Source organism: Copadichromis virginalis, linkage group LG7 (assembly GCF_057382275.1).
Source record: "Copadichromis virginalis isolate Kocher_CV1m ecotype Utaka linkage group LG7, C_Virginalis_male_GT1.1, whole genome shotgun sequence".
Classification (NCBI taxonomy): domain Eukaryota; kingdom Metazoa; phylum Chordata; class Actinopteri; order Cichliformes; family Cichlidae; genus Copadichromis; species Copadichromis virginalis.
Genome location: NC_140624.1, coordinates 11,194,434 through 11,216,749, shown reverse-complemented (window position 1 = coordinate 11,216,749; position 22,316 = coordinate 11,194,434). Strand labels below are relative to the sequence as shown.

Here is a 22,316-nt window from a genome sequence, read left to right as displayed (position 1 = left end):
CAAATGCAAATGATCAAACAATTTACTGATGTTTAATTTAAGCAGAACATGTTAAACGATGATGATGGAACGGATCTGCAGGCTTTGCATTACATAACACATTGCTTTGAATTCTATGAATATTTCAAACTTCAGGAGTAAATCAGTCACATGTATTTGCTATGCCAGCGCTGTGCCTGATATGTGTGGTAGCTGTTCAGTAAGTAGTTTTTAACAAGCCAAACTTAAAAATAGAGAAGTTATTTTCTTTTATGAGATTCAGACGGATAACCCTGACTAGAAGTGTTAATTGCCCCGTTAGCCTTTGTTTGCATCGTGCCATCAAATTCATCATTCTCCAACCATTAAATAAAACGAGATGTAGAGAGTGTACAAAAAATGAAATATATAATAAATATGAAAACTGAAAAACTGCCTGACTGATTTTTTTTTTTTTTAACCAGCAGCACTCACAAGGGTGCAAGATGTTCAAAAGCCTGTGGTGTGATATTGAACTTTGTGTCTCTTCCCCCCCCTCCCCTCTTGCAGTTGCACATCATTTTCTTATCATCCTAACACAAGTCTCCGTGAATATTAGGGAGATGTTAGTTGGGTCCTTTGGGAGAGGAACTATGCTTTTTTCTGCTTCTTTTCCAGGAAGAACTAGGAAAGAAGAACATACAGACACAATATGAAAATTTAAAATGTCAATCATGAAGGGGACGTTTTTAACAATACAGGGAGTGCAGAATTATTAGGCAAATGAGTATTTTGTCCACATCATCCTCTTCATGCATGTTGTCTTACTCCAAGCTGTATAGGCTCGAAAGCCTACTACCAATTAAGCATATTAGGTGATGTGCATCTCTGTAATGAGAAGGGGTGTGGTCTAATGACATCAACACCCTATATCAGGTGTGCATAATTATTAGGCAACGTCCTTTCCTTTGGCAAAATGGGTCAAAAGAAGGACTTGACAGGCACAGAAAAGTAAAAAAAATAGTGAGATATCTTGCAGAGGGATGCAGCAGTCTCAAAATTGCAAAGCTTCTGAAGCGTGATCATCGAACAATCAAGCGTTTCATTCAAAATAGTCAACAGGGTCGCAAGAAGCGTGTGGAAAAACCAAGGCGCAAAATAACTGCCCATGAACTGAGAAAAGTCAAGCGTGCAGCTGCCAAGATGCCACTTGCCACCAGTTTGGCCATATTTCAGAGCTGCAACATCACTGGAGTGCCCAAAAGCACAAGGTGTGCAATACTCAGAGACATGGCCAAGGTAAGAAAGGCTGAAAGACGACCACCACTGAACAAGACACACAAGCTGAAACGTCAAGACTGGGCCAAGAAATATCTCAAGACTGATTTTTCTAAGGTTTTATGGACTGATGAAATGAGAGTGAGTCTTGATGGGCCAGATGGATGGGCCCGTGGCTGGATTGGTAAAGGGCAGAGAGCTCCAGTCCGACTCAGACGCCAGCAAGGTGGAGGTGGAGTACTGGTATCATCAAAGATGAGCTTGTGGGGCCTTTTCGGGTTGAGGATGGAGTCAAGCTCAACTCCCAGTCCTACTGCCAGTTTCTGGAAGACACCTTCTTCAAGCAGTGGTACAGGAAGAAGTCTGCATCCTTCAAGAAAAACATGATTTTCATGCAGGACAATGCTCCATCACACGCGTCCAAGTACTCCACAGCGTGGCTGGCAAGAAAGGGTATAAAAGAAGAAAAACTAATGACATGGCCACCTTGTTCACCTGATCTGAACCCCATTGAGAACCTGTGGTCCATCATCAAATGTGAGATTTACAAGGAGGGAAAACAGTACACCTCTCTGAACAGTGTCTGGGAGGCTGTGGTTGCTGCTGCACGCAATGTTGATGGTGAACAGATCAAAACACTGACAGAATCCATGGATGGCAGGCTTTTGAGTGTCCTTGCAAAGAAAGGTGGCTATATTGGTCGCTGATTTGTTTTTGTTTTGTTTTTGAATGTCAGAAATGTATATTTGTGAATGTGGAGATGTTATATTGGTTTCACTGGTAAAAATAACTAATTGAAATGGGTATATATTTGTTTTTTGTTAAGTTGCCTAATAATTATGCACAGTAATAGTCAGCTGCACGCACAGATATCCCCCTAAAATAGCTAAAACTAAAAACAAACTAAAAACTACTTCCAAAAACATTCAGATTTGATATTAATGAGTTTTTTGGGTTCATTGAGAACATGGTTGTTGTTCAATAATAACATTATTCCTCAAAAATACAACTTGCCTAATAATTCTGCACTCCCTGTAATGTTCCTCACCTTTCGTAAGGCAGCAAAAGCAGGCCCAAACGTCGTGTGCGTGGTAGTGCGATCTTTAATCCATGTGGGAAGTTTAGAGAGCGTAGCAGGCCGGGTGTAACGCCTGTCACACAGCACAACGGAGGAATAATCGCCCCGATGACGAATAGCTCTTCCTTTGAACAGAGGATATCACGCACAAGTTAATAAAACTGTATTTTGATATTGATATGTATTAATATGACTTCATTATCTGTACCTATAGACTGATTGACAGCCTTCATGCAGATGTTTTCTATTAGAGCTTGTCCTGGACTCCTCCCCTGACTGTGAGGCTGAAATAGAAAAAAAGATGAGATTTGATACTAAGCTGCATGTCGCCTTCCCTCTAATCTTCTATTTACAATGAAGTCACAGTAGAAGCTGCTGGTAAAGAGTCTCACCAGGTGTTTGTCCAGATATGACATCTTTTCTTGCAGCTCTGGGGACTTGATGTTTGGATAGGGCATTCCCACCATCACTACACACCTGTTATCAAAAGCACAAACCCACACTGATTAGTGTGATATACTTTAAACCAGGGGTTTCAAATTTAAGACCCAGTGGCCAAACTCCAATCTGGCTCACTGCACGGTTTTAGAAAATGTGAAGGAGGGAATACATTTTATATTTTAACTGTATTTTAATACATTTTCCTGCTTCTCTTGCTGATAAAGACCTCCCCCCATGGCCATTCAAACTACATTGAAGTAATTAAGTAATAGACAAACAATTAAATGACATAAAAGTTCTTGTTTTTTTCCCCACTATCAGCTAGAAATGTCTTTTTTTTTTAAATAAAATAAAATTAAAAAAAATAGGAAATTTTTTCTGAGAACAGAAACTTCATGTTTTATAATTACAGCACAGTCTGGGTAATGGAAATAATTCTGTCTTTTTCTTATATTAACACATCTCAGCTAAAAGTGTAGTTCTTTTCACTGACTGAAAGGCCAGTTTCAATGGTCCAGCCCACTTGAGATCAAAATGGGCTGAATGTGGCCCATGATGTAAAATGACTTTGACTTTCCCTGCTTTAAAACGGTGTACAACTGCTTGTTCGGCGCCCTTCAATTACCTGCCCAAATCATCGGAGAAATTGATTCCCTCACTCATCTTTCCCCCAACCACAGAGAACAACAATGCTCCTGTGAGTCCACTGCAGTCCGCAGAACACCTCTAAAGTAAAAAAGACAATCATTGCTTGGCAGTGGTAAAACACAATCCTAATGATCATCAGTTTAGTTATGAGATCGGTTGTGTCAAGAGTGCAGTTTTACCTGGATACAACGGGAAAACTCATTCAGCACCTGCTCTACCTGGTTGGCCTTCTTTGGCTCCTGAAAGATCTGAAGAGGTGTGATTAGATAATTAAGAGACTATAGGACAAGATGTCTTTTGACTCTTTTTAGTGACTTGAGTATTTACTAAGTAGTTTCCAGTAATATATAAAGCTAATGTACCTTCTTCTTATTAGCCAATCGAGTAAGTGTACCGCTGGCCTCCCAGTGAGAAATGATCCTCTTCGAGTAGTCGTAAGAAGGGAAGAAGCACACCACGCCCCCGGGAACCACGTTGCAAATGTTGGAGAGAATGCGCCCGGTCTCATCCATCTGCAAACAAACAAATGTGCATCAGTCAAATGACACCACTGTAACCAATGAATAACAACGCAAACTTCATTCAGTATTCTGCATGTGTGAGTTACCATTCGAGGCGTGTCTCTGTTTTGGAAAGTGAACTCGAGCTCCTGACCAGACGGGCCACTGCACAACACGAGGGGAAGGATGTTCTCCGGAGGAATTACGTGACCTAGAGGGCAAAATTTCTGTTATTTATCATGTTAAATGCATTAATGCAAACTAATATTCTTATGTTATTTTCGTGCACTAATACACTTCAGTCAACCTATGCACAACCACTACCACTAAGGCTTGCATGTGTTGTGAATTAAGATCATGTTCAAATGTCACAAAATGAGTCACAGAGCACAAAACTTAACTTGTTATAGGTTGGGCTAAAGTTTGTGTACAGTGGATTAATTTATGGTTTAGTTCATGAGATGTCTTGTATTTCCTCCTCTGCTTTGCCTGTAAACAATCATCCATCTAAACACATCAATTTTTGGGAGTCTTCAAAAATTACAAAGGCTATTTCTGTAGATCTTACCCTAAGTCTGTAACTGAACAATAATAATGTAACAATACAATATAAGTAAATAACATAACTATCGTGATGGGATAAGCAGGATTTGTGCTTGTCCAGGTAACTTCGGAGTAAATCCTGAGTTTTCAGTATCATGAAGGCAGTTTGCCACGTACTGCGGGACATCTCCATGGTAACTTGTGCAGCAGATCTAACCAGCTCCAGAGCAGACCATGTTTGAGGTAAGAGATCAAAAATTATAATAAATAAATAAATCACTGCATGCTGATCAGCTATTTCTCTAGAAAAAGTCACTATTCCCTCAGACAAAAGTCTGAGGGAATAGTTTAGATTCAAAGAATCTAAACATTTAGTTTATTTCCTAATGGACATAAATAATGATGATGAATAATAAATATATATTCTTAGACAACTTTTTTGCTTGTCGGCTACAAACAATTTAAATTATTTCATTTTATTAAGCATTAATATGTGAGCCTAAAACAGGGCACCTATTTCTACTTAAACTTTATTAATATAATAGATCTTTTCCAGGTTGCTGAACAAAGTGCTTAATATGTAAGCAGATTCACATTCCACTTTTCCTGTTATAGACAGTGACACCACTGATTTGTCTGCAGCAGCTGTGTCCCTTTCAGACTCTATTATATGTGAAACCTCTTTGTATTTTCCACATAGTATAGTTTTATGTTCTTTTGTAAAATTAGTCTCTCTGCTGTGATTGGCTATAAGCTGACACCACCTTCTTGTAAACATGCTCGTAGGTAGATTGGGAAAGCCTGGGTTAACGTATTGTGCTGACAACCACCTTCGTGTGACATCACCTGACTTCAGGAACTTATTCCTATAACAGTCTGGGTAACCTCACTGGAAAATTAGAACTCCATCTAAATGTCTGTCATCACTTTTGTCAAGCAGTCTAATTATTCCCTTTATCAAAATTTCCCACAAACAGAAATCTTGATAATCTCGTCACTTAGCGAGAGTGCATAATAAAAACACAAAAGGGGGAGCTCCACAAAGTACTGTTGTGTTATAAAATGGGCCACTCACCACAGGAAAACTCAGTGATGCGCTCCTCTCCCACCCCAGCAGAAAACAGAAGCTCTTGTTTGAAGTCTGAAACCTACATATAACATCCTTTAGAGTGGAAAGATAAAAGATACGCAGCAAGAGCTCAGTTTATTTTTAGAGGATTTAACACAACTCACAGGCTGCATAGTTCCTCCTGCAATGATGACTGCTCTGCACTCCTCCAGCACCTGGGCAAAGTGGACTGCCGGATTCAACAGAAGGAACTTGACGCTGCTCTCCGACAAAGACCCTGTAAAACAAGCAAAGGGTGTACTTTACACTGTAATGCGTTGATGTCATAACTGTTCTTTATTTTGTGCTGTGTGTTTAAAACGGCACCTTGTTTGTGCACCACCACTCTGCCGTCAATGTTGCTGTTAGTGAGAGCCATGAAGAAACCCTCCACTTGCATCATTGGAGATGCAGACAGGACTTTTTCCGTCTCTACGGACTCCTGCTGGTCAGCTGCAGGAACTGCACACAAAACAAGAATACAAAATAAATTTCTAAGAATGCTGAAACCCCCCCCAAAAACAAACAAAAAGAAAAACAATAACCTAACCATAAGGTATCATCACATATTATGACTTCATCCCGCACAGTTATGACATTATTGCACTGACAAAATCTGTCCACAGACAGAGAGACATGCCTGCCAAGCTACTCAAAGGCCTCTTTGTGGCAGTTTTTGCTCCCTTATAACATATACTCAGAGTCATAAGGTTAAAAACAATACCAGTCGGGTATATTGGCTGGTAAAACTCACTAAAAGCAGAGAAATACTGTTCAGCCTGATGTTTTATGTTGGGCTGGATTCCAGTTTGTTTGCATGTTGGAATCAGAGACATATTTTTTTATTTTTCCATTTAAAAATGTCTACCCGTGCAACTCAAGTGCAGTTTTACAAATCCTTATACATTTTTAATGCACTGAATTAAAACAGTAATTATTTCTGTGCTTTAGAAACTGATTCACTGCAAAAGCTGAGTGTGCATCTGAATACTGTGAAACTTTCTGCTATCATCTACTTTAGCTCTTCTTCGTCTCAAGTGAGTCTGACCACCTTAAAGTAATCAGGTGACTTTATAAATGAGGAGGCCCCGGGGCAGACCCAGGACACGCTGGAGAGATTATATCTCTCGGCTGGCCTGGGAACGCCTTGGTGTTCCCCCGGACAAGCTGGAGGAGGTGGCTGGGGAGAGGGAGGTCTGGGCCTCTCTGCTTGGGCTGCTGCCCCCAGTAAGCGGAAGAAGATGGATAGATGGACTTTATAAATGAGCCATAAACATTATAATTAAGAAATACTCGATTCATTTCAGACTGGAGACAAATCCAGAGTGTGCTCCGCCTTTCTCCGCCAGCAGTTTGTTTTAGAAATTGATTCTCGTACTGAACTGTTGAAATAATTTGTAAAACTTAGTATAGAATACCTAAAAAGAGCTTTTACACAATCTGCCTTTCATTTAACAGCATCAAGGAATTGAACAAGCTCCTCAAAAGTCTGAAGATGTGATGATAAAAATTAGTGTTAAACAATCAGAATAATTATTTCTATAAAACTCTAATCTTTATATGATATTGTGATGGGTAGTATAACCCCTGAAGCAGGGACTATTTGTGTCTTTGTGATTTATATCTATGCTTGAATATATCATCCATTGTGTATCTACTACATTGAATATTATTACATGAATTTTTTTTTATTTCACAGTTCTGTTCTCCTGCTGAGGGGCTACAAATGGAAATTAGGTAGTAGCTAAATATGGTAAAAATCATGTGAGATTAATTGCATTTGCTTGTATTGTCTCTTTTTACACTTTTCTGATACAACATCGTGCAAAAAGCCAAGTGTAAAAAACTTTCAGAACATCTTAGATCTTCAAAAGTACTTTTGTGACTGATTAAAAAAAAAAAAAACTATGTACAGTGAGGCGTTCTTTCAGTATATACACTATGCCTCCAATAATGATGCAATTCTCAGAAATATTATTTTGTCCTGAAAATTATTTAAATATTATTTTTGTGGGTAACAAAATACACAGCCGACCTGTTCCAGGGTTCTGGTTGCTCTGTAGGGTCTGAAGGTAGCGGTTTAAGCCTTCTGTGCGCCGGTTCTCCTTGTTGTTGCAGTGTGTGTGCAGAGTCACACCTGAGCCTGCGTACTTCTCCACAAAACCCCCCAGCTGCAGAGAGAAAACCAGGGTGGTAAAAATGTAATTTTACATAAGTGAACTCTCAGACGTTTACCGTCTTTGTATGTATGAGATAAATCACACTTACCTTCCTGCTGATCATGCTCTTCTCAAAGTATCTTTGTAACTACAGCAAGAATGACAATGAGAGCTTGTAGTTTCGATGAGGTGTGCAATTAAAATGATTGTGACTCCTAATAGAATTACCAACTACCTTAAACAAATTTATATTGTCAATCTGAGCCTTGAAGAGAAAGTTATTGATGGTGAGCATCTCTGTTCCTAGAAGAACAAAAAAACCAGATTTGTGCCTTGATATGTATGACTGCGTGTTTACAGTTTGTGGTCAGAAGTTTACACTCATCATATGTAAATGTCATGGTAATTTAGGGCTTTTAATAATTTATTAGAAGTCATTCACTCGTTTGAGGATGGAATGATTATACAGCATACATCTTTGGGTGCACAAGTTTGAATTTATTTGGGATATATATCTCACACCAGGCAAGACCCCAGGTGCAGGGTGTAAGACGCTAACAAGCAGGGCATACATGGAACGCCATAACCAAGTGGGTGGCATAGTGTACAGAAACACCTGTGCCGAATACGGCCTGGAAGTCCCGAGGTAGGGTGGTAGAGAACGACCGAGCTAAGATCCTGTGGGACTTCCAAATGCAGACGGACAAAATGGTGGTGACTAACAACCGGACATAGTGGTGATAGACAAACAGAAGAAGATATCCGTAGTGATAGATGTAGCGGCTCCCAATGACAGCAACATCAGAAAGAAGGATCATGAGAAGCTTAAGAAATACCAAGGGCTCAGAGAAGAGCTGGAGAAAATGTGGAAGGTGATGGTAACAGTGGTCCAGAAGAGCGCAGTTCTAGGAACAGCTAAGATACTGTGCAAGACCTTCGGTTAAATGTTAAATGTTCCTTAGCAAGTTGCATCTTCACCAGTTGATTTGGTAGCAATCAACAAGCTTCTGGTATAACTCTGGTTGAATATTTGACGACTCTTGGCAGAATTGGTACAGTTCATTTAAAATGGTTGGTTTCCTGTTAATATACAGACACAGACCTGCTGGCAGTAAATCAATGATAATCAGTAACAAGAGGTTTATGGACTTTAGCTTTGTTAAATTAAAAGAAACCGTAGAACCTTCACCACTACTTATTAAAAGTTTTAAGTGATTATACAGTATGTACACATTTGAGTATGCATGTATAATTTTTGGCCCTGTGTTCCTTAGAGAAATTCCAAAATAAATTCAAACTTGCACAACTAATTCATTTTTTAAAGACACTAAAGATGCATGCTATACAATCACTCCATCTTGGAAAAAGGAAAGCTCAAAGAAATCATTAAAAGCCTCACATTACCTTGATATTCATGACCATGATGAGTGCATGCAAACTTTAGACCATAACTTTATGTGTTTATCATTGACTGACCTGGTTGTGTAGTCTGGCTCTGTGGACTCTGCCCCACCTTACCTGGAAGAACAAATAGGAACAAATATCAAAATGAGGTGCATTGCAAAATTTGATTTTACTGTCCAGCTATTACCCTCGCTAAGCTTGTTGCAGACACTCACCTCCCAGCACCCGAACAAGTCCCTCAATCACAAACAGGATCTGCTTAATGTACATCAGGTTCTTTGCCTTCAATCTGCTCCTGGCATTTAAGAAACAAAAATATCAATACAAAGAAGGAGAGACTGCGATCAATTTCCGAATAAGCGAATTTTCTGAGACTCACTTATAGCGGTCAGCATACTGACTGAGCTGGGAGTGAGCACAACAAAGCTGCAGAAAATTGAAACATTAGAACATCACAAGGAAGAATCGTCTCAGAAATCTGTATTTTGTGCATGTTATAGAATAATGTATTCACCTGTGCTCCACTGAGCTCTGCACTGTGTATACAGGAGAGAGTGTCACTAAGGTTATGAGCTTCATCTATGATCAACACCTGTAAAAGATACCCCAACAACTTTTTTTAAATATCCCTTTATCACTCAGTCATTTGGTCATATTTGTATCGTTATTTTCAGATATTACAATTGAAAAGAGAAAAAATATATTTCTTAATACTGCCAAGATATTTTAAACACTTATTTTTCTATATTTTTAAGAGAGGAAGAAGAATACCAGACATATAATTGTACCTGTCCCTTTAGCTGGACACCTGCTGCTCGTCTTGTAGCTTCATGAAGCACCATTTGATAAGGTAACACAACCAGCTACACCAACATAAACAAACCACAAAGACATTAAATGAAAACCAGATCTTGTGGGAGAAATACAGTAACCAAGTAGCTCTTGTTGACAAATCGACTGGCGACTCAGTTACCTGTGCAGGGGGAATAGCGAGACGTGTAGAGTAATAAGGACACGAGTGTGTTTCTCTGCCCAGCTTCAAAAGCTGCTCTATGTCATGAACAGCCCCCAGAACTACATCTCGCATCTGCTGCAGTGCTGAAGCCTTATAATAGGGACACACGCTCTTTGCTGGGCCTCGCTTACGTTTTACACCCTCTTCGTGATGATGCTTCTCTACAAAATGGAAGGAGAGATGAAAGAGGCTTTCTCGAGAAAAATCAATAAAGCCTGAGGTTAAAATAATTTCTGGAAGAAGAGCAATTCTTCCACAAAATGCCTCTCACCGTGCTTGTTTTTCTGCATCTCCATGCAGCGGTCATTTATGCGCTGGATGCTGCCCAGCTGCCGCACTTCTTCATTGATGCACAGATTCTGCAGAATTTTATAACAGGACAATGTCAGATGTCAGTGTCAAGAGTCACAGTTTTATTGATTGAATAAATGTAATAGTTTGTGTGCAATCCCAAGTAAAGTCTCAAGTACAGCGTCTTTGAATACTGTGTATTTCATAAAGGAAATACCCTCCTTCTACATAGACACAAACTAGATTGTTCAATGTGCTATAGAAGAGAACATAACACCATTTATCTTGCATTTGTTTCTCCATTTTTTCTATCATGTAGAGGATTTAACAGGCCAATCTTCCCAGCGCTGGCTGTTGTTAGGTGCTACTTGATAGTTCTGTCAGAATCTAAAAGGACTCTTTCAGAATTAGACTGTTTCATAACTGTTCCCCATCATATCCTGTTCTGCAAATGTCTTCTTGGCTTTATTATCCTCTGAAAATCAAGATCAGGTTTTTTCCTACATTTGAAAAAGCCTCTAACGGGCTGATTACACACATAAGAGTCTGCATATGTCAAAGGCAATGAACCTTTGTTAACTTATTTGTTATTTCTGACCATTTGATAAACGAAATTTAGTTATTACACCTGTGTAATAAAACCTAGTTTTTTTTTTGTTTTGTTTTGTTTTTTTTGGCCTGTCCCGTTTGGCTCTTTTGCCATCAGAATTGTTGTCTAAAGGCAAAGAAAGATGCCCAACGGATTTACTTTACCAAACTGACCATCCCAGCCTTGCCGTAATGGTCCATTTGATTCACCTTTTATTGTTTATTTTATTTTCACTTACTAAATACGGGACAGACTTGACTGGGGGAAAGAAAGGGAGAAAGAAAGAGGGAAAGAGAAACAGCTGAGAAGAGGGACAGGGGAGAAGGGCAAAAGACAAAAACCAACAGAACGGGCAGAGAAAAAAAAATGCATATATCAATCACCTGGATCACCTGCTGAGAAAGAAAAAAGAAAGCAAGCAGAAGAGAACAAGAGTAATAGAATAAACAACATCACAATGATATATGGGAATATGACAGTAAATACTAAATGTTAAACATTATTGTGCAGCACATAAGATCAACAGAACACAGTGTGCTTTGAGGTAGGAGCCAAAAAGGGTGTAGTTTGTGGGTGTGATCACCCGTGTGTACACCTGTGAGCATGGACGCGCTTGTTTTTTGTTTTTTTAAAAGGTTCCTTCATGTAATAATCTGCTAGAGGGTGTGGGGGCCAATAAAACCTAGTTAACAAAGCACGTTGGTGAGATTCCTTTAGCTATGCTTAAAACCTCTTTGGGTGGGAGCAGTAAAAATTCGTCTATGAAGGAAAAACTGCCAGTAGGTAAACAAACAGAAAGACTTGGTGGCGTGCTTTATGAACAATCTGTACTTTTACTGACAAAAAATAATAATAATAGAGACAAATTATACCAGTCAGTTACTTTGAGGAATTAAAGGAAATCTCTCAAGTACTCGAGCTGACAAAAAAAGCACCATGGAGAAACAGTCAAAAGCAACTTCAAGAAAAAAGTATAATCACATCTATTGAATGAATAAGTGTACAGGATGAAGAGATCCATGCAAAAATTTACCAGCTTATGTTCATATATTGTTTGTGTTACTTTAATGAGATAAGATGTTTATGTACTCAACCAATTATGCCATTTGTGTGTTTCTGTGTGTGTGTACCAATGACTGTATAAACATTTTTTTTCTACAGTAGAAAAGATTTTTATTTTTTTCCAGTCACTGCTGGGTACATACCTGCCGTGAACCCAGTGTGACCACACTGATGTCCTTGCTAAAGGGGCTCTTTTGTACCTCGTGGACAAACTGGGCCAACTGGGAATGAGTGCGGCTGCAGTAGTAAATCTACAGATATGCATATGAACACAGTTCCACATCAGGAGAATGTCCGATGCTCATAATTATAATAATGTTCTTGTTATAAATATATTAATTCCATCCAACCCATTTAACTCTTACAGCTACAACGTGAAATTTCATACCTTAGTAACATGTTCTTCAACCAGTTCATCATCCTCATCTTTTTCAGCTCCAAAGAATCTGAGGATGCAAGCAAAGAAATCCTTTGTCAATTTCAGACTCTCATTTGGATTATTTATTAATTTTACCCATTAATTCATGTCCTCACTTAGTTTATTAATATATAACTAGAGATAAACTCAAAATAACGATAACTGATGTATGATACACAAAAAAAATAAATAAAAAAAATTGAAAATTGTACCACGTTGTATTTGAACTAGCAACCTTTAGCATACTGAGAGAGGACTGGTGCACCATTCAAAATCAATGGGACTGTATTGTCAGAGAAAAGTTTAATATTTCAGAAACAAAATTTTGAAAATCTAAATAGAAGCACGCAATGCATAACTGAGCTGCTCGTTTTGGCATATGAACACTCTGTCTATGACACATGGTGCGAGACTAGTTAGCAGGCAAAGAAGAAGAAAAATAGCCAATGACAATAACATGTACTAGGACTGCTGCTTTGCAACAGTTGCGCCAACGAACAAGCAAATCCACTCTGGAAACTAACAAAGACTAAACTGAACTGTAACCAAAAACTCAAGATGAATTCAAACTAATTAGAAAATATGAAACTATAACAATCAGTTTTCCTCACCTGCTCTTAATCTTTGATTCATCATCGCTCTCATATTCTGCAATGATCAGCTCCTCGTCTTCTTGATCTCCTGTTGCCTCGACCTGCTCCTCCTTACTGAGCTGAAGCAGCTTGAATGCCTCATCCTCTTCATAGCTCTATGAACAGACGAAACCATTTCATTCACTTGTATTAAGCAGTATCAGCAGACTGAGAGACAGCTTTTTCCATCAGGCCATCAGACTGCTGAACACGTCATAGACCACTCAGCTTCACTACTGGAACTTCAACATTATGCACTCCACACTGTATATAAATGCCACTTGTTTTGCACATATTCAACTCTGTATATTTTATATATTTTATTATTATTATTATTATTTTATTTTATTTTTTTACTATTTAATTTGTAAAAATGTGTATACACACACACACACACACACACACACACACACACACACATGTAGGAAAATATTTAGTATACACATCCAGAAATGCATACACTATTATATATTGTACATATATTTATTAGTTTCAGGTTGGCCATTCTTGTATTTTGCTCGTTTGTGTTGTTGTGTTTGCACATCTCTGTTGCTTGTGGGGCTCGCACACAAGAATTTCACTCGCATGTGCTGTGCCAGTGTGCCTGCACATGTGATGTGACAATAAAAAAAAAAAAAAAGTGATTTGATTTAAATGACTTGGAATAATTTTAATATCCAAGTAAAGTTCCATTAAATGCTCATGTGCATGATGGCTCACCTTTCGCTTAACCGCATACTTTAGCTGGACATTGTTTCGGATCATTTCTAACCGTTCTTCTCTCTTCTTCCTCTTCAATTCTTCCTCCTGACACCAAACCAATCAACAATAAGCAAATGTTGAGCAAGTTAAAATTCAGACTTCACATACACTTCACATCCAAGTTTTCCTCACCTTCAACTTTGACACTAAATCACGTTCTGCTTTTTTTTGTACAAAGTCAGTGATCCAGTCCAGCTCTGCTGAGGAACTGACTGCAGAGGACTGAGCAGCATTAGTGGAAAGAGCTGCTTCTCCTTCCTGCAACAGAGCAGCTGCCTCCTGCCTCTTTCTCTCCTCATAATCTGTGAGCCAGCTCAGTGCTCCACATATCAGACTCAGTGACTTGCCCTAGATTGACATAAATAGACAAAAACACTTATTAATGAAGTCCAACAGCTTCTGCACAGATATGCTTTTCCCCATGCATTAGTACACACCGTTCCAGTGGGACTTTCAAAGATGCCAACTTTGCCTTTGTCAAGTGCGCTGTACAGGGCTTGCATGAACTCCTCCTGGATGTTATAGGGCTGGTAGGGAAATGGAAACTGTGCCCTACTATTTTCCATGCTCCTAAACCTTCCTGGAAGGAAACACAAAAGCAAAGGTTAGTTTCAACTTTTCATTTCTGATATGGACCTTTGACTTGCCTCTACAAACAACCGATTATAGCACCTTTTCAATCGACGACAAATTCCTTTTTCTGCAGGGCTCATTTTACTACAATAACTAAATCTTCATTAACTAAAGACCTTACCTGTTCACCAATACGTTGCGTCAAGCAGCTAACATTTAAAACCGACAGCTTTTCAGCTATCTTTAAAGTGAAGCGTTCTGCTAGCTAGCAATCTTTCTCCTTACAATCGTATCTTTTATCGAACGTCAATCAAAATCTGAGAAAATAGGACTGCCGTTTCTTACCGTGTATATCATGTAAAATAATGTCTGTTTTTAGTTGTCAATTCCCGGCTATTCAACAACCGCGCCAAAAAACAGAAGTGGTCACAGAGTCTGGCCAATAGGAAACGAGCTACGAGAAGGAGTGCATGTTTTAATGTACAGTAACGTTTGTCCGGACGGGGTTGTGTGTATTTATCCACGATTTTGTCATTTACTGTAACACTGTTTGATGACAGAGAATGTCAGATAGCCTTGATATTAGCAATTTGAGTACTGACCTAAAACATTCGTAAAATAAGCATGAGTATTGCTCGTTGGATTTGCTGCCGCCTTCCAGGTAGATCCTTTAAACTATATTTAACGTCACCTACGCTGGTCCCTCCCCCCCGGTACCTCCTAGACTGTCTGGAAAGTTCTCTGCCCTTCTTTAAGCGTCTGTGAGATGCCAGATTGCAGGATAACGTGGACTGAAGGCAACATTGCGTAAACCTCGTATTATAAGCCGATAGCACCGTGACTGGTGAACTATAGCAAAGGACCTCTGTTGCTAGTTGGTAGTTGTGCTGTATTCTCGAGGAAGTTAAGCCAGCTAGTAAACGTTGATCAGGTTGTTGCTTGCAGCACTTGATCTGAGGAGTAGTAGGGGCTTTAGCCACCGTCACTATTAGCCAGTGTTAGTTTGGATTGTTGTGCAAGGCAGAGAAGGGACAGATCAGCTTCATGACGATGACTGCAGAGGAACAAACAAGTGAAGTACAACATACAATCCCCCTGGAAGGAGAGGACATCACACCAAAGAAAGATGGGGGTGTTTTAAAGGTAAAAAATGGTGCTTGATTTGGTACTCAGCACCTAGCTAGCTGAGTGGTTAGCTGACAGCTTGTTTACTGTTCGGCTAGGTTAACGTTAGCTATCGATAGCTATGCTGTCGCATACACTGATTTTAAAAAAAAAAAATTCAACGAAAGCTAACTTTAATGCTAGGAACACCTTATAATGGTATGCAGCGTCACAGTTATGAGAACTAACTCAGTACCAGAATGTCAGAAACAAGACTAGCTGTCAATGAAACGGTCTGCATTTCTAGAAGGATCTGGAGCCTTGAAGAAACAACTGTCATTTTATTGATGGACACATTCTATATTTCATCCCACAATTAAACACATACTGAGGGCTTTAAATATATAGGCCTTCATTCATAATAAACAAGTTTGCAATTTAGTCGTTCACTAAGCGAAGTGCGTGGTGCGCGTGCAAGGCAGCGATCACAAGCATGTTCAAGAAATTGCTTTCTGATGTTCTTTGATAAATTCTCGTCTTACCTTTTTCTCCAGGTGATCAAAAGGGAAGGTACAAGCACAGAACTGCCTATGTCCGGCGACAAAGTGTTTGTACATTATGTGGGCACACTTCTGGACGGGACTCATTTTGACTCCAGTAGAGACAGAGGAGAGAAGTTTTCCTTTGAGTTGGGCAAAGGTTAGTTTCATATTTGTTATAGCTGCACAACCAGTGCAGGATTTTCTCTACGTTTTAAAAAATGACCTTTTAATAAAGGAAATGAACCAGAATGCATTTAAGGTAACACATAACCACATGACCCCACATAACCACAAAGGGGGTTGCTGCCCCTTGAGACAAGGGTGTGCCAGTGTTCGGCAGCCTCGCCTCTGTCAGTGCGCCCCAGGGTGGCTGTGGCTACAATGTAGCTTGCCATCACCAGTGTGTGAATGGGTGGATGACTGGATGTGTAAAGCGCTTTGGGGTCGTTAGGGACTAGTAAAGTGCTATATAAATACAGGCCATTTACCATGTAATCTACCTTTCCCCCCATAGGACAAGTAATAAAGGCTTGGGACATCGGTGTAGCCACAATGAAAATTGGAGAGTTGTGCCAGCTCATCTGTAAGCCAGAGTATGCCTATGGCTCTGCAGGCAGCCCACCCAAGATACCACCCAGTGCCACTCTTGTTTTTGAGGTAAGGATGCCAGTTTTCATTGTCCATTAAGTACTTTTAACTGTGTAGTTTGAGATACTATATATCTGGGCTCCCATGATAAGATAGAAATTGAGAAGTGGCTTCAATTCAGCAAGTACAAAATACTTTACAATCTTTTTGCTTCCAAGTTTATAAATTACCTTTACAGTTCAGGTTACACATTGCATATTTCAGTCAGTCTGTCTCAGTTATCTTTGCAGTGAATTTCAGCTGTGGATCATAAAATGCTTAAATTTAGCATTTAGGATAACTTAAATAATTTTTCTGATAATGCTTATCTCTTTAAGTGGTATCTCTGTGGCCAGACTTGCAAAAAAGCAAATCATGATAAGCAGTTTCACAATTTGAATCTCCACTGTGCTTATAGTTGTTGCTTCTGATGGTGTTAAAAATTGTTATACAGCCTTCTGTTTTTATTGTTTTGTATAAAACCAGTTGTTACCTTTTCATACATTTAGGATAACTGTTGTAACCTTTTGTTTAAAGACTACAGTAAAAGAAAAGAAAAAAAATACAAACCTGAATGACTGCTCCCCCCACCCCCTGCCCCCAAAAGAACTAATCTTTTGAGGAAAAAATTGGGAACTTTGGAAATTATATTGAAAAAGTTGTTGTTTTTTGTTGTTTTTTTAATGAAAAGATATACATTTTTTGTCACATGTCTACATGCTTATAGGTGGAACTGTTTGAATTTAGAGGGGAAGACATAACGGAAGAAGAGGATGGAGGAATCATCCGACGCATTATCACTAAAGGAGAGGGATATTCTAAACCTAATGAAGGAGCAGCTGTTGAAGGTAATTCATCCAGAAATGTGTTTGATACAATTAATTTCATGTTTTATATTTCCATCCTTGGAAAGTAGAGTCCCTGGTTAAATGTGTTTAAGTAAGAGCATATTGAGGATAATAATCTTTTCAAACAGCGTTGCCTTTGGTTATGGTCTTATATGTCCCTTATTATGTTTTAACAAACCCACTGAATAATAATTCAGTAACCGATTGGTTTTGTCACCAAGAGTGGACTTGCAGACATAACGAAGAAACTACTTTCTCCTGCGCCCTTGTCACAAGGGGTCGCTAGAGCAAGTAGCTTTGCATGTTTGATTTGTGAGTTTTACACTTCTAGGCGATTTGTGACTCCAGCTGGAGTTAAACGAGCAGCATTTTACTTGCCAAGTCACTGTCTAAACCACTACAATATAGAGCTATTCAAAGGTAAACCTGCAGATATCCACTTTCAGCAATGGTCCAGGTGATGTATTGGGCTTGATTAAAACCTCGATTATACTTTCCAAGTCTGCGAGCTTGAGTGGCATTCACTTTTGTTTTGTTCCCCCCCCTTTGGACCAACTGTGTTACAATGCTGTGGTTGCAGCCATTCCACAACTCTCTATGAATGGTACTTATGGCCATTATTCAATGGTCTTTGATCAATGGTCATGACATTTTGCATATTAATGATCACTCAGTGGGCTACTTTCAATCATTGTGCAAAGGTACTGTTTATAAGCGTGGTTAAACCTGCAATCAGCTGAGACTGAAGAGCTCACATGGATGAGTGACGAAATGTTTCTCCAACTGAAACCGCTACGTCTAGATGAACAAAATCAACTTTTTGGGAGTTCGTGGAGAATTTACATTTCAGCCCACCGAATATGCACACAAGTATAACAGGAATGTCTACTCGGGTCTCCAGCTCATCAGTGTGACTGTAAATGCTCAAAGATGACTGTAAGACAGTTTTGGTTTCTTTAAGAAACTGAGTCTGTAATCATACAAGTACTATTACACGGAATTCTTAAGGTTCCTAAAAATGAGACCGAATGATGGAAAAGAACTTCACTGACACTTTAGAAATGGCTGACTTTGTAACGTGGCAGTCTGCCAAGAAATCAAGACTGAGTGGGACATGAACTAACCTGAACATTTTCTGTCTTCTTCAGTAACCGTGATAGGGACCTGCGATGACAGTGTATTTGACGAGAGGGAATTAAAGTTTGAAATTGGAGATGGTGAGAGTTTCGGTTTGCCAGCTGGAGTTGAGAAGGCTATCATGGCTATGGAACAGGGAGAGGAGGCGGTCTTCACAATTAAACCTAAGTATGTTCACATGTGCAAATTCTTACCACTAACTTCATAGTGGTGACATTTTATGTTCATATGAAGTCAGTCCAATTTTAGACTCTTGAACTGCTTTTTCTGCAGCTCTCAAGCATCTCTTTACAGAATATTTCCACAGTTTAAAGATGCTGCTGTAACAGTAAATAAACATTAATTCCTGCAAGAATTAGCTACATGAATTTTTAACTGGATAGTTGTGCAGTCTTTGGTTTTAAGCTAAGTGACAGCATGAGTAATGACTAATATAATCAACTATAACGGTTAAGCTTTGCAATGTGATTAAACAGGAAAATGGCTGCAGAATTATCTCTTTTTTTTGCAGTATCCAATACCTTAACTTAAATGGTTTTTAAGTTGCACACCAGCAGTGATTTTTGTGCCCTTTACTCATGACTAATGATATGTTTGTCTGATTTGTTAGATATGGTTTCGGGAATGCAGGAAACGCAAAGTTTAACATTCCTGGTGGAGCGACATTGCAGTACAAGATTAAACTAACAGCTTTTGAGAAGGTAAGGTGGGAGTGTGTGGCAAACACAGCAGCACTTTAGATGCTCATTTACAATATTTTCATCTAAAAAGGAAAATGTGTTCTTTCTATTTTAGGCTAAGGAATCATGGGAAATGAACACCTCAGAAAAGCTGGAGCAGAGCAGCATTGTCAAAGAGAAGGGAACACAGTATTTTAAGGTTTGTTTTGTTTTTTGTTTTAAATTTAAGAAGTGATCCTGTCTTGGATTTCAAGATGTTTTGTGATGCAATGGTTTATATGCTTCAGGAGGGAAAATATAAGCATGCATCAGTGCAGTACAAAAGGATTGTGTCATGGCTGGAACATGAATCTGGTTTGTCAGAAGAGGACGATAAGAAGGCGAAAGCACTGCAGCTCGCTGCACACCTGAATTTGGCCATGTGCTTCCTTAAACTACAGGAGCCAAACAAAGCCCTGGAACACTGTGACAAGGTATGTGGTAACTGTTCTTTGTCTTAAAGCAGCACGTGTGTGTGTGTGATCAGTGGTTTGTCTTGGTTTTTGCTTAAATACTGAAAACATTTAATTATATTTATGTAATTATATTTAATTATGTTATAGTCGATGGAGTTGGATGCATCCAATGAAAAGGCGTTATTCCGAAGGGGAGAGGCACTGTTTGGAATGAACGAGTTTGAGAAGGCGAGAGATGATTTCCAAAAAGTGGTTCAGCTGTATCCTGCCAACAAAGCTGCCAAGAACCAGGTATAACACAGTGTGCCTTTGATGTGTAATTCAAGCAGCTTTCAATGTTGAAATTTAATCAATCTAAGATGATATTTAATTTTAAAAAAAATCTGTCTCTCTCTGTTATGGCAGTTACAATTCAGTTTGGTTAATGTGTCTAATTTTATTGTACTACCATCCAAAATGAGACAGGTGAATGTTTAATTTATTTTCATGGTGTAAACGAAAGTTTATACTGGATTCATTTAGTAACAAACCAGGATGGGTGAACAAATATGACTGTGCTTCTGGGATTGAAAACGCTGTTTTTTTTTAGGTCACTGGTCATAAAACAACTGTTCTGCATATCCAGTCTTTTAGTTGTTGTTGTACCCATAACATATCTGGAAATACAGCAGGGTGACGTCTGCTTTATGTTCTTCCAGGTGCTACTTTGTCAGAAACGTATAAAGGAGCAGCACGAGAAGGACAAACGCATCTATGCCAACATGTTCCAGAAATTTGCAGAGAGGGATTCAAAGGTGATGGATCTGTTTACTAAAACAGCCACAAGAGGGTGTGATAAGCACGATTTTAGGTTTGGCAAAAAGTGAAGGTGTGCTGAACTGGTTTGTGTCTCGTGAACAGAAAGAAGCAGAGAAGGGGAAGAGTGAGAGCGTGGAGAACGGAGAAGATGCGATGGAGGTTGAAAACGGAGAAAAGGAAGCTGGGGGTGAAGCAAAAGCGTAGATGAAGACGCAGCTTTTTTATTTTTTGTCTTCTTTTTTTTTTTTTCCCCTTTCCTATTCTCTCCTGCGGTTCATCTGTACTTCAGACTTTTGTAACTCTGGCCATTTGTGTTTAAGGTGTGATTGTTTGTGTGTGAGAATGAGTATGTCATCGACAACACTGACCTTGGGCACGTCCTCGCTGGCTTTCTTCTTGTTGGGCTTTTTGCTGTGGCAGCTAGCCGACTGTGGGGTGGGGTGTCGTCAGGCACCGTGGGACGTGGATTTAAATGAATTGTATGCTACAGTCCTACCCCCCCCCCCCCCCCCCCCCCCAACCCCTCCCCCTCAACTCTGAACTGTGCATGTGGTTTCAAAAGAATTTGGGAAGTGTGGGGGGGAATTGCATCCAAAATGTTAAGTGCTGAATTTCAGAACCTTCACCCGTCAAGGGCTAGACCATCCCCCACCTTGCACTACCTTCTGTATGACCCACCCTATGTTTTTTGCTGTCCATCCGAGCCTCCTCATGGGCCTACTGATCAATTCCTAGAGTTGTGATGGCTGTGTGCATAGATCCACTGTGTTTTCAATGTTAGTGCCTATGTCCCAAAGTATGTATGTAGCAGCACTGTGGATAGGTGGAGTAATAAGATGTTGGTGTGAAATAGCTGTCAGACTTGGAGCTTTTCTCTCAGTTTAAAATGGAGTTCACTTTTAACCCCTAGGGTACAGGACTGTTCACCTTCTGCTTTGGAAATGATTTTTTTGTACTTTTTATTTCCTAGTGTTGTGCTTGTGATTCTGTATTGTTCTCAAAACTACAAATACAACAGTTTACTTAACTGGAATATGTGCATTTTTAAAGCAGCTACAGTAGAAACTACCTGAATTAGCTTCTCCTGGACGCCCTCGAGTATTAAGCAGTTAAGTCTTAATTTACTGTAAAAAAGTACTTGTATGAAAGTGTACATATTTGGCTTGTCAGATTCAGGTTTAGACTGCACACGAGAGGATTAAATGAACCTTTATTCATTTTAGTCAGCAGTGCCTGCAGGAAAGGGATGAAAAACCAAATGAGAGGCCCGGTTTTTTAAAAACATGGCTGTGGGTTGTATGTACAGCTCATCTTTGTTGGGGGGGAAAAGTCACTGCTTGTTCTGTCCTGACAGAAGGATTTAATAAACAAATGGATACAACTCAGCTGCGTGTGATATTTTTGACTTGTACATGCATTTCCTCCCACTTTTCGTTGGTCACGTGAGGACCTTGAGAACCTGTGATGTATCCATCGACACAAAGTGTGCAAAATAAAGAATCTGCTGACAGTGTCACACGAGGAGGGCGACTCCTCAGCTGGACTTGTGCTCTATGATGAGGAATTTGTTTATACGTTAAGCAAAATTAAATTGACCTGATTTTAAATGTTTAAAGGTTGTACGAGTTGATGATAGCCATTTAACCTGTAATAAGTTTGATTTGTA

General features: G+C 39.3%; 2 protein-coding genes across 4 annotated transcripts; one reads left to right on the top strand and one right to left on the bottom strand.

Moving 5' to 3' along the window:
• Positions 1–10: 10 nt before the first annotated feature.
• Positions 11–15,135, bottom strand: ddx11 (DEAD/H (Asp-Glu-Ala-Asp/His) box helicase 11). Of its 3 annotated transcripts, none has more exons than XM_085461709.1 (28): positions 15,062–15,135; positions 14,324–14,466; positions 14,019–14,234; positions 13,845–13,931; positions 13,104–13,240; positions 12,463–12,520; positions 12,218–12,325; positions 10,404–10,491; positions 10,091–10,293; positions 9,906–9,980; positions 9,632–9,709; positions 9,497–9,543; positions 9,333–9,412; positions 9,190–9,231; positions 7,949–8,016; positions 7,823–7,861; positions 7,590–7,725; positions 5,882–6,016; positions 5,680–5,792; positions 5,522–5,594; positions 4,011–4,114; positions 3,766–3,915; positions 3,583–3,651; positions 3,381–3,481; positions 2,707–2,791; positions 2,523–2,598; positions 2,285–2,439; positions 11–642 (listed from the first exon to the last, which is right to left on the bottom strand). In XM_085461709.1, exons 2-28 carry the CDS (start codon positions 14,450–14,452, stop codon positions 610–612), a joined length of 2,685 nt encoding a protein of 894 aa, XP_085317835.1. In that variant the 5' UTR covers positions 14,453–14,466; positions 15,062–15,135; the 3' UTR covers positions 11–609. The 3 variants fall into 3 exon arrangements, with proteins under 3 accessions (XP_085317835.1, XP_085317833.1, XP_085317834.1); XM_085461707.1 differs by lacking the exon at positions 15,062–15,135 and adding an exon at positions 14,805–14,918; XM_085461708.1 differs by lacking the exon at positions 15,062–15,135 and adding an exon at positions 14,641–14,794.
• Positions 15,136–15,211: 76 nt separating this feature from the next.
• Positions 15,212–22,035, top strand: fkbp4 (FKBP prolyl isomerase 4). The gene is made up of 11 exons (XM_085461711.1): positions 15,212–15,602; positions 16,118–16,262; positions 16,620–16,762; positions 17,460–17,580; positions 18,729–18,885; positions 19,328–19,418; positions 19,513–19,596; positions 19,685–19,870; positions 20,000–20,143; positions 20,551–20,646; positions 20,753–22,035. The coding sequence occupies exons 1-11, from the start codon at positions 15,504–15,506 to the stop codon at positions 20,852–20,854; spliced, it is 1,368 nt and encodes a 455-aa protein (XP_085317837.1). The 5' UTR covers positions 15,212–15,503; the 3' UTR covers positions 20,855–22,035.
• The last annotated feature ends 281 nt before the right edge of the window (positions 22,036–22,316 follow it).

Excerpts from the sequence above, each read along its gene's own strand:
- fkbp4 (XM_085461711.1), top strand. The coding sequence starts at position 15,504 with ATGACGATGACTGCAGAGGAACAAACAAGTGAAGTACAACATACAATC. Across the intron at positions 17,581-18,728 it reads TGAAGGAGCAGCTGTTGAAG|TAACCGTGATAGGGACCTGC; the intron begins GTAATTCATCCA and ends TGTCTTCTTCAG. Across the intron at positions 20,647-20,752 it reads TTGCAGAGAGGGATTCAAAG|AAAGAAGCAGAGAAGGGGAA; the intron begins GTGATGGATCTG and ends TCTCGTGAACAG.
- ddx11 (XM_085461709.1), bottom strand. The coding sequence starts at position 14,452 with ATGGAAAATAGTAGGGCACAGTTTCCATTTCCCTACCAGCCCTATAAC. Across the intron at positions 9,413-9,496 it reads CAGTATGCTGACCGCTATAA|GAGCAGATTGAAGGCAAAGA; the intron begins GTGAGTCTCAGA and ends CTTAAATGCCAG. Across the intron at positions 3,916-4,010 it reads ACAGAGACACGCCTCGAATG|ATGGATGAGACCGGGCGCAT; the intron begins GTAACTCACACA and ends GTTTGTTTGCAG.